Source organism: Leptodactylus fuscus, chromosome 3, assembly GCF_031893055.1.
Source record: "Leptodactylus fuscus isolate aLepFus1 chromosome 3, aLepFus1.hap2, whole genome shotgun sequence".
In the NCBI taxonomy this organism is placed as follows: Eukaryota; Metazoa; Chordata; class Amphibia; order Anura; family Leptodactylidae; genus Leptodactylus; species Leptodactylus fuscus.
In genome coordinates this window covers 44,564,214-44,576,405 of record NC_134267.1, presented here as the reverse complement: position 1 = coordinate 44,576,405, position 12,192 = coordinate 44,564,214, and the positions used below count along the sequence as shown (strand labels likewise).

The 12,192-nt window shown below is 41.2% G+C and overlaps 1 protein-coding gene and 1 long non-coding RNA gene across 2 annotated transcripts in view; one reads left to right on the top strand and one right to left on the bottom strand.

Annotated features, from left to right (window-relative positions):
* LOC142197309 (uncharacterized) overlaps positions 1-12,192 on the bottom strand; it is a 644,898-nt gene that overhangs the window by 203,753 nt on the left and 428,953 nt on the right. The gene's annotated exons all lie outside the window — the stretch shown is intronic.
* Positions 1-12,192, top strand: part of TTC27 (tetratricopeptide repeat domain 27) — a 267,096-nt gene that overhangs the window by 181,386 nt on the left and 73,518 nt on the right. Inside the window, exon 11 of the mRNA XM_075267495.1 lies at positions 5,408-5,521. Within this exon, the coding sequence (XP_075123596.1) occupies positions 5,408-5,521 (114 nt within the window). The remainder of the gene's footprint in view (positions 1-5,407; positions 5,522-12,192) is intronic.

Sequence of the window (12,192 nt, the reverse complement as noted above, 5' to 3'; positions counted from 1 at the left end):
AATTACCATATTGACTCGAGTATAAGCCGAGGTGCACTTTTTCAGCACAAAAACTGTGCTGAAAAACTTGGCTTATACTTGAGTATATACGGCATTTGGTGGCTCAGTGGTTAACACTGTTGCCTTGTGCCACAGGAGTTCTGGTTTCAAATCTGACCAAGGCCAATTCGGCAAGGCGTTTGTATGTTCTAATGGGTTTGCAAGGGTATGGTTGGGGTTCTTTTCACACTCCAAAGACACACTGATAAGGAATTTAGTTTGCCAACCCTGTATGGGACAGAGACTGACACTGTCTCTAAAGCGCTGTGATGTTGGCGCTATATAAGTAAGAGAAATAAATTCCCATCTCACCCATGATTTACTGAGAAGAAAATAACCTTTTAAGGCTGAGGCCCCATGTTGCGGAAACACAGCTTTTTTTGTTGCAGATTTTGCTGTGGTTTTTTGAGCAAAAGTCAGGAGTAGGTTGAGCAGGAGGAAGAACTATAAGAACTTCCTTCATATTTCCCATTCCTTATGTAGCCATTCTTGGCTTTAGCTCAAAAAACTGCAACAAAAAAAGCATTTCCGCAACGTGGAGCCTTAGCCTAAGGTAGTCTAAAGTTGAATTTTGAGAGTGTAACCTATATTTAAGCACCTATTTGGCCAGAATGTTGCCTTAAACCTTAATTTACTGACACAGTGAATAATAGGCAAAGTATTCTTTTCTATGGCGTATATAGAGGGACGATCTTGAACTAATAGCGAGGTATTGGAGAAGTGACTACTGCCTTTTGTAAATTTTCTTTTCAGAACTTTCAAAGTGGTGGGAGAAGGTTTAAGGAATTGTCCGCTGACCTATTTAATAGCTGAAATACAATTTGCCTGAAATACCCAAAGACTTTTGTAACTGTAAAGAGAGAGAAAGACATGTTAATGAGTGGCAGATAAAGGGGACGCACTTTAAAGCCTTCCCTTTCACCCAGTGTTATGCATAGTCTGGGCTGCTGTAACCTCAATGGAAAGAATAGACCGGGACTGTGAATTTTCATGAGTTGTGGCCGCCGTTTTATCATTCAGTTGACATGTGTCAGGATGTGGGAGGAGACACCGCTTTGTGACATGATGGAAACAAATCTGGCCTGGCTATTGAGTTATCCTTTGTAATAAATGACTGTACATCACATTGTTTAGTAAGATGAGCCCAGCATTGTATTTACCTCTCAGTAACACCACTGTATATTTATAGCCACATCCATACAAATCACCTCCTATTACTTGCAGTTTTCAACATCTGAATACAAATTCCCAGAGATCACGGCTTTTGTATCTTCAATGTTCATAGATTCTTGTATCTCAGATAACCATCTTTACTAAATCTCAGCCGATAATTATTTGTGTATCCGAAAATAAAGCGGTAGTGTAACTAAAAAATAGATTTTACAGGACCAGCCGTACGTTCGGACCTGGAATGTATATAACACCATATACACATGGTGGCACTCAGAATAACCTGCAGCTCCGTACAGTAAGGTTGCACAGAGGCCTGGTGTTATATGCTGGAAATATTCTCCTCCAGGGGTATACATTCCTAATATTACATGTGATGAAGTATGACACTTTTTTTTGTTTCCAATGGATTTGTTCAAACAATACTTAAAAAAAACCCTCCAGATAAAATCAGAGACGTGAAAATATACACTATGTGATCAAAAGTATCCAGACAACCCAAAAACATACGTTTTTCATATTAGGTGCATTGTGCTGTCACCTACTGCCAGGTACTCCATATCAGCGACCTCAGTAGACATTAGGCATCGTGAGAGAGCAGAATGGGGCGCTCCGCGGAACTCACGGACTTCGAATGTGGTCAGGTGATTGGGTGCCAAACATCACACAGGTCAATGCCAAACAACGCCTCGCTTGGTGTACAGAGCTTAAACATTGGACGATTGAACAGTGGAAAAACATTGTGTGGAGTGACGAATCACGGTACACAATGTGGCGATCCAATGGCAGGGTGTGGGTATGGCGAATGCCCGGAGAACGTCATGCCAGCGTGTGTAGTGCCAACAGTAAAATTCGGAGGCGGTGGTGTTATGGTGTGGTCGTGTACACAGGCATACGGAGACTTACAAAAGTATATTGGAAAATTGTATATCATTTAATTGTACATTTGTTTGTCAATATTGGTCTGAAAGTGGCCAACCCCTTTAAGACAGAAACCCGTTGGAATGATGCAGATTGCACAGGGGCAAAAGTGTCAACTCCCTCTAAGACATATGTCATGAAACACAACGAAAAACTGTGTAGGGAAAACAATGCTGTGAAAAGGTAACAAAAAAAACAAAAAACACTTGCATTTTTCTCTGTTCTTCCGCTGCATCCCCCCCCCCCAAGTCTATTTCTGTGGGTAAAATTAACCTGTTGTATCTTTTTAAAACACAAAAACGTTTTTGAAAATTAAATTTTAAAAATTAAATTTATTTTTCTGGTTCGGCTTCTTTTTTCATGCTGGGTTTCCACAACAGCCAAAGCCTGAATTTAACGTTTCCTTAATAACCTGACCAGATACTGTTTCATATCCGCGCCCATTACTATGTCTCATCCTGGTACTTTTACACTGATGTCACTTCCCAGTTTTGTGCAGTTTACCCTTTTTTTTGTGAGTAATATTCTAAAATTATGTCCTGCTTGTGGATGACTTTTTGTCTCATGGGAATTTGTGTATAAGAAGCTGTTGACACCATAGGAAGGGCAGTGGATATCCCTGTGCAGAAAACACCCATTGAACAGGAACTCAAGTGCTGCCAACATTTTCTTGCCTCGCAGATGAGTCCGATAAATGGACAAACGAATTATATTTTTGACTCTTTTGGTCAGAAAGCTGAATAACCATATTTCATGTACAGTATTATGTTGGATTTTATCAGTACAGCGTGATATTCTTATGCTTTAAATATGGCCGCAGATCCTATCCCAACTACAGGACTATTGATCAGAAGCAGCAGCATCATTGCACTGTATGTTACTGATAGCTCAGCTCATCACTCTCAGTCTTTCTGGATATTGTAGTCATAGTACATACACTGAAAAGTGACTATATTATGTTAATATGAAACTTCTTTGACTGTCATTTGTTACGTACAACATGCTGTACAGAATATAAGAACACATTCACATCTGCAAAGCAGGTCTGGTTCACAACACTCATATCTGCTGTATCCCACTACCCCAAACAGCTATTCACTACCTTCAACTCCCTCCTCCGCCCATGGCAACTACTCTACCCAACTGCTTGGTGCTCTTCATCTTTAACCTTTTTCTCCACCAACACTGTTGAAAAGCTCTCCACCCTAATCTCTAAATCCCACCTCACCTCCTGAGCGCTTGACCCGATCCAGTCACATCTCATTCCCAAACTCACTGAAGTCATTATTCCAGCCCAAACTCATCTCTTCAACCTATCCCTGACCAATGGATCCTTCCCTTCCACCTTCAAGCACGCTACCAACACACCTATACTTAAGATTCTGTCCCTTGACCTGTCCTTTCCAGCCAACTATTGCCCCATCTCTCTGCTCCCGTACGCCTCAAAACTTCATGAGCAACATGTCAACTCCAAACTATCCTCTTATGTCTCATCCAATGTGCTCCTTGACAGACTACAGTCAGGCTTCAGACCCCGTCACTCCACTGGAACTGCCCTAACCAAAGTCACTTATGACCTTCTAACCGCCAAAGTCAAGCGCCATTTCTCTGTTCTCCTCCTCGTACCCTCTCCTCTGCCTTTGACACAGCTGACCACTCCCTCTTGTTAGAAACACTCTAATTCCTTGGTATCTCAGACCTGGCCCTTTCCTGGATCTCCTCATACCTCACCGACCGCACATTCAGCATCTCCCACTCGCACACCACCTCCTCACCTCGCCCTCTCTCTGTAGGTGTCCCCCAGGGCTCGTCCTAGGACCCCTCCTGTTCACCATCTACACCCTCGACCAACTCATAGAATCTCATGGTTTTCAATATTATTGCTATGCTGGCAACACTCAAATATATCTCTCTAGACCAGACATTACTTCTCTGTTGTCCAATGTTCCAAAGTGTCTTGAAGCCGTAGCCTCCTTTCTCTCCTCCTGCTTTCTTAAACTCAACATGGAGAAAATGGAATTCATCATCTTCGCCCCACCTCATATGTCTCCTCTATCTGGCCCATCTATCAAAGATAATGTAACCCCACTTACTCCTGTCCCACGGGTCCTTTGCCTTGGACTCTGACCTATCATTCAAATCGCACATCCAAACTCTCAACACCTCCTGCTGCCTCAAACTCAACAACATCCATCGAATCCGCTCCTTCCTCACCCCAGAAACTGCAAAGATGCTAGTCCATGCCCTCATAATCTCCCACTTAGATTACTGTGACTCCCTTCTCTATGGCCAGCGAATACTCTCACTCCCCTCCAGTTCACCTTAAGGCTGCATTCACACAGAGTAACGCCAGGCGTCATTTGTGTGTAATTTGTGTGTCTTTTACGGCCGTCATAAAACGTTTACATAGAGTTCTATAGGAAAAGACGGCCGTCATTTACAGCCGTCATTACTCTGTGTGAATGCAGCCTAAACTGTGCTGCTCGCTTAATACACCTCTTCCCCTGTTCTTCATCAGCTGCTTCCCTCTGCCAATCCCTTCACTGGATACCCATTGCCCAGAGGATAGAGTTCAAATTACTAACACTGATATACAAAGCCATCCACAACCTGTTCCCTCCATATATCTCTGACATAATTCCCCGCTACCTGCCCACATGTAACCTCCAATCCTCCAAAGACCTCCTACTCCACTCTGCTTTTATCTGCTCTTCACACAACCGTCTCCAAGATTTCTCTTGTGCATTCCCCATACTCTACAACTCATTATCAAGACACATAAGATTGACCCCGCAATCACAGGCTTCAAGAAGGCCCTAAAGACTCATCTATTCAGGAAGGTCTAAGAGCCCAAAAACATTACTGTCACACCACCACTATCTGAACAGTCTCTACCCTCACCTTCTGTCTCTATCCCTTTTCCCCCATAGATTGTAAGCCCTTGTGGGCAGGGCCCTCTACCCCACTGTGCCAGTTGGTCACTGTTAGTATTATATTTTTTTTTGTATATTTGGTGTACCATATGTAAACTCTCAAATGTACAGCACCATGGAATTAATATAATAATGTACAGCACCATGGAATTAATATAATAATGTACAGCACCATTGAATTAATATAATAATGTACAGCACCATGGAATTAATATACCGTAATAATGTACAGCACCATGGAATTAATGGTGCTATATAAATAAACAACAATAATAATACATTTCTTTTTTTTATCATTTACTTTTTATTCAGTATCAAACTTGTAATTTCTCCTCTTATTTCAGTGTTTGCTTTCACAACCCAAATTTTGGGCCATCCAAACGACCGCATTAATTTTGAGGACCAAATTAGAGAAAGGAAGTACTCGCCGTGTGGAACGAGCAATGATGCAGACGCAGGTAAGATCAATCTGTTTTCATTGAAACCATTATCTAGGTACTGTATTTATAATGACCATTTTGATACCTGGCTATTGAATACCAACATGCTTTTACTTGTCCTCTTCAAACAGTACAGCTTCTTATCGTAAGCCAGTGGTGCTCAGTTAGCTGAGATGTTCCCACAAGTGGCTGCACTACAATTGTACTTTTATCTATCACTTATAATATAGGTTGCGGAAATGTTCCTAAAAAAAAAATTGATAGTGGACCGGGGAAAAAAAAATACATTTCCATTCCTTCACGTCTCACTTCATTCTCACATTCGGCACTGCTTCTATGTATTTTGTACCGTTCAGACTCTTCTCTGTTCTGCTCAGACTCTTCGTCTTTTAAAGGGGCTCTATCACTAGGAAAAGTCATTTTTAACTAATCACATCCTTGCATAGGCTTTAGAAAGCCTATTCCACACCTACATTTAGTATGTAGATTGCCTCAGTGGTGTCTGAATAAGTCCGTTTTTATTCATATGCTAATTAGACTGGTGCACGATACATTGTGCACTCCTCTCCTGTTGTTTCCTATGAGCACAGCACAGGCTGCTGCTGATGACTCAGCTTCCTGTTTGCACACACACATAGGAGATAATAGGAGAGACGAGTGCTGCTGGGAACTTCCTGTGCTGGCTGGAAGCTCATTAACATATGGATAAAAACAGACTTATTCAGAAACCACTGAGGCAATCTACAGAAATAAAGGTAGGTGTGGAATAGACTTTCTAAAGGCTATGCAAGGATGTGATTAGTTAAAAATGACTTTTCCCAGTGATAGAGCCCCTTTAAGTTTCTTTTTCTATGTACTATCAGTCCAATGATGCCTCAGCACAGCATCACATGAGCAGCGAGAGACAGTGCAATCTCTGCCTGCTGGGAATACAGTGTAATTCTCCTACTCTGTATTTTACCCTAAATAATGTAAGGGACCATAAATGTACAGCCAGGAAGGAACTGTCATGATCTTCACTTTTCCTTTCTGATCACCAGCAGGAGTTTGTGTCCCCCCATAGAGAATCTGTGTAAAACAGTCCATGCAATTTCACCATACAGGCAGAGCCACTTAAAAGGGGTTGTCCAGACAAAAATGGACAACCCTTTTAACTTTTAAATCATCTGGAGGAATTGAAAAAAAAAAAAAAAAATTCATACACACTTGTCCCCAATGCTCCTGTGTCCTCCCGACACGTTTCGGTCATTCTGCTGAATGGGTCTCTTCCGAAGTTCTGTTGAAGCCGCTGATTGGCCTCTGGTCATGTGAATGGTATTTGATGTCACTACTTGTGACATCACGGGTCTATTGCTGACACTGCTGATTGGCCTCATCGGTCACATGACCTCTGAGACGAGTCAGCGGCTTCAGCGAAACTGCGGAAGAGACCCGCTCAACAGAAGGACCGGATTGCACTGGGAGGACATAGGAGTAGTGGGGACAGGTGATTGATTTTTTCACTGCCCCCAACTGATTTAAACTTTTAAGGGTTGTCCAATTTTGTCGCAACCACCTTTTTATCCATAGTACAAATGTTTCCTCTGCATGGGGCCTTATGACAGCAGGGGGCCCTGTAACACCAGCTGGCATTTTGCATACACTCACGTTTTGTATCATGTACAGTTCAGAGAGACAGTTTCTCACATCCACCTGTCATCACTGCGGTGCAGATTAGGTTAGTACTTCTTGGCAGATGAAGGTAAGATACATCAATAAACACCGTATCTTGGCATCATCTTATATCTTGTGTGCTCAAAGTCAGATAACAGTGACCTGCCCTCCAGACCTGCAGGGATTACTTGGAGAGATTGGGCATGGGGAATTGTTAATTTATTGATGGAAGATGGAGGAATGAAGCAAATATGCTTTAACTCTCTGAGAAATATAGCTGGGACAGATAGTAAATGAGAGTTTAATACAGTGGGCAGCCCTACCAGCCCAAGTATATATTAGTTACTGTGTTCAATCGATCCCCCCTTTGAAGAGAAAATGAACCTACTGAACAAGTTTATTGTTAGGATGTTCTCTAACATAGCAGCCAGAATATGGCAACCATGAGCCAGTAATGCAACCAAAAGATTTCATTGCCGTGCATAACAATTCTTTTTAGTCAGATCACAGCCTCATCTCCCAGTCCACAAGCTGAGCCTTGTCCGCACTACTGCTTTACAACAACCTCCGTGTGGATCATGACTGTAAAGCTCTATACTAACATTACATCTGCTGTATCCAAACATAAAACACTTCCCACATGCTGTGGTCACTTATTGTGCAGGTAAAATAGAGGTATAATCGGTATAATCGTGCGGTCATTAGCCATCACATGTGCTGTAGGCAGGTGGAGAACCCCGACCCTTTATTTTGCCACCTTTTCCTAACAGAAGCGCCTTAACAGAGTACTGATACCTTCTTATACCCAGCCACTTTATCTTATACCTGTTCCCTTAAGGGGTCATTATACTATATGGGGACATTATATTATGGAGGACACTAATGAGGCATCATACTGTGTGGGAGCAACTAAGGGCCATTATACTGTACCTCTGTCTTCATCCAACCTCATCTATTATGTAACTATACTGAGCGAGGGTACAAAGGGAGCATTATGCTGCGTGGGCACTGAGGGGCATCATCATGTGTGGGGAATTATGGAGGCATCAGCACTATGTTGCACAAAGAAGAACATTATTATTGTGTGAAGGAGCAAAGGTTCTGGCTGGGAATGGACAAGGTCATAGGCCATATACTGTATACAGGAACAGAGGGCAAAGTCTGACTTTGGCAGGTTATTTTCAGTAGGTAAGGATGAGATCACATGGCCAAATAAAAAAACCCAAAAAAAATCTCAGTTAGAAAGCAATAATCAAATAAAGTAACTTTAATTGAACTAAATATATATGAATGAATGAAGCAAGTATATGATGAATAAAAAAAATGGAAGACATGCGAATGATCTAATTCTGACTATTTATACACATAAATCTACAAAGCGTATGTATGCAAAAGCCAGACAGAAAGGTGATAAACTCTGTAAGTATTTTGCATTACTTCTCTGACATTGACTCCATTATAATTCAGAGCAGCATTCATAATTCTGCTTGTTCAGAAGCGTATAATTTCTTGCACAGAGCCGGGCATGCCGGAGTATCCTCAGACCTGAAGTCTTCACATAAACTACTGTATAGTAACCTGATGTAGGTCAAAGGGACCTGTCTCCCACTGCACAACTTTTTGTATAACCAAGAATGAGTAGAAGAGATGTAATGCAGGATTATTACAAAGTTATACAACTTTTTGTCTAGATTCCTTTACACTATATATAGTCTGTTAAATGTTCTTTACAGGTGGGCATACCCTTTTAAAGCACCCCACTCGGAAGCATATGACGGGCCAGATACAATCTGAATTTTTTGGTTAATAGTAATACATCATCTTAACCGAAAACATGTGAATACCATCAAAACGCAGTTCTGTACTAACCCAGAAGATCCCCACAGACTGTAGCTGCGTAGCCCATAATGCCCCTCTCCTTGCATTGAATTACTGTTTGCACCTCATGTTTAACTTGTAGGTATTGAGTTTGGAATGCAGCGCTGTATTGTTTAGCTGACGTCCATCTTACTCCGGCATACACCCTGTTTTTAATTTTCTTTTAGTATTTTGTTTTGTCTGGACATATCATTCCTGGCAAGCGAGCTGGGGTCTGTGTATAATAATATAATGCCTATTCATTGCTCTGTTGTGTAGATCATATATTAGAAAGACTTGGCGCCGGTTCAATGCGCTTTGAATGCATTACATTGTTCCTAGATTTGTTTTCAAGTCCTTTTTTTTTCTGTCAGTTGAGTGCCAGCGTCTATGCATTACTGCTCGCTGTCTCTGCATGTACAAGGCAGTCGCTCTTTGTCTTACATAGAGTGGAAACAAATGACTCCTCCCTGTAATTATTGAATGTAATCACATTATTTTGGAGAATATGACAGGCGGAATTTCTGAGGCATTGTCATTACATGTGAGGTACAGAGGAGAAATATTTAAGCTCAATTAGCTAATGCTGACAGTATAGATGAATGTCTTATTTCTCTGTCGCCGTTTCCTTCCGTACTGGTGAAATGTACAAATCATCTGTTCCAGTGAATGGTCTGTACAAATTCCTAGTATTGGTAAATGGAGACACAGTGGTAGTTCATCCATGTGTGCAGGTTGTTCAAGTATTGTGTCTAAAAAAATATATATATATATATATATATATATATATATATATATGTATATATATATATATATATATATATATGTAAGCAGGTCAAAATTAAAGCAAAACTCTAGTCTCCGAGAAGAAAAAAAGTATATCAATTCTCTCCCCCGCCATACCACAATGTGGAGTGGTCCCTGATGGACAACCTCAATGTCCGCCTGCTCTATGGATGAGATTGTGCTGATGGTCTCTGGAGGCCATCCCCGACACCAGCTCCCCATTTGTCCCTTTGGCTGAAGTTGACAACTATCAGGCTCAGTACCGTTGTTGTACTTCCAAATCCTCGATTTTTCCACATTCCAGCTCTGGCTCTGATATAACTCATTCTTAAAAGGTTTATGCTGTGTTCACACTAACATCATCTGTCCATTGTTTTGGTCCATCCAAGGACAATGTACAGATGCATCGCCAAAATGGTGGTGACATATGGAGCCCAGCAGACCTCATCGATTCATTGACACTGAAAAAAAAGTGTATACAGGACTTCTTGGTCCTCTAATTTCAGATGGACGTTGCAGTGGAGTCTCTGTCACAAATATGAACATAGCCTTACTAGTTTTATAAATTCTTGTCTACAGCAAAACAAGTCTATGGAAAAGCAAGAGGCCTTAGAAGCAGAGAAACTTTCCCAACAAATGGCTGAGAAACGGGCAATGATTGTCGCAGCTGACTAAGAGCTTATTCACTCAACAGAGCTTGCCAGCTTTGTGCTGTTTTATTAATGACCAGCCCACAACCCCATAGAAAAGAATGGATCTATACACACAATGTTTTGGGGGGTTTTATGGTTCATGTCACTGATCCAACAATAGAGCATACCATTTCCCAGGATCCTACACTGAAGTCGATGAGGGATATGTGAAAATAGGTTCCCCACGGGTATACCCCATTTTTTCACAGCTGAATGCACAAGTAGGATTGTGTGAATATGCACTTAGATAGATCAGGTAAAAATCCAGGAAATGTCAATATCCAGAAACAGAGTCTAGAACTTCAAAAGTTCAGAGAAAGTAAAAGAAGCAGATAGCAGCACGTATTACATAGGAATCTGCTAATGACATGGAGATGCTCGGAGCACAGGGTTTTTTCTAGGAGGGGGGGGGGCCTATGACCAGCCACAATATCAATGTATAGAATTTCCCATAAAATAGTGCAAAAAAAAAAAGTTCTTAATCACTCCTTTCTCTAGAATACATATAAAAATAGAAAATGACTGTGAAACACATACACATTAGGTATCCCTGTGTCTAAAAGTGCCCGGTCTACTGAATATAGGGGATCTGCAGTGCTGATGTTCCATCGGGAAGGGGTTAATAGGAGCACTGCAGATACCCTATATTCAGCCAGGCTGAATTCCAAGTGGGGGAAAAAAAAACAGTCCTCAAGCTCAGGGAAGGGGCAGACAGACAACTGAAACATCCCCTCCCCAGCACTCAGCAACTACTGCACCCAAAAACTCCAACCATTTTAATTTTTGAAATTTTCCAGTAGCTGCTGCATTTCCCCCCTCGGCTTATACTTGAGTCAATAAGTTTTCCCAGTTTTTTGTGGTAAAATTAGGGGCCTCGGCTTATATTCGGGTCGGCTTATACTAGAATATATACGGTAATTGAAACAAAAGGTATGCCTACAATAGCCTTTCTAAAGGCTACATGAAGATAGGTTTAGTTAAAATTAAAAAAAAATCCCATTGATAGACTCCCTTTAAATTGGTTGTCTAATAAATTGCTGACTATGTATACATAGGCTCGGTCTGGCAGAGCCAGAAACTCTTTGTGAGTCAACCGTATACTTTATTACAGAAAATAAAAATTTTAGGGGCAATACGGTGGCTCAGTGGTTAGCACTGCAGCCTTGCAGCGCTGGAGTCCTGGGTTCGAATCCCGCCAGGAACAACATCTGCAAGGAGTTTGTATGTTCTCCCTGTGTTTGCATGGATTTCCTCCCTTTCTACAAAGACATATTTAAATAGAAAAAAAAAGTACATAGTGATCCCTATATGGTGCTCACAATCTACATAAACAAATTTTTTGGATGGATTGAACTACTTCTGTTCTTATAGGGACCAGGTAGTAGAAACCACCATGGGGCCTGAGATGTGTCAGAAAAGGAGCAGGAAGAAATTTTTATTATTTTATTAATACACTTTTCTAAATAAATTTTATCAAGGACACGTCCCCTATAGTACCGTATATTGAGAGAATAATGGAATAGCAGCATACTAAGCATAAATGGTGTTGTTTCCCATAAAATAAATTTACTGTGCGTAATAAAGTCTAAGAGAGACAAAGGTGTAAACTATTTTGCAAGGTTGCTGGAGCCTCCCCCTACATCAATAATACTATGTGGTATGTAGACCACTAAATACAAAGTATCATGTTTGCATACCAGC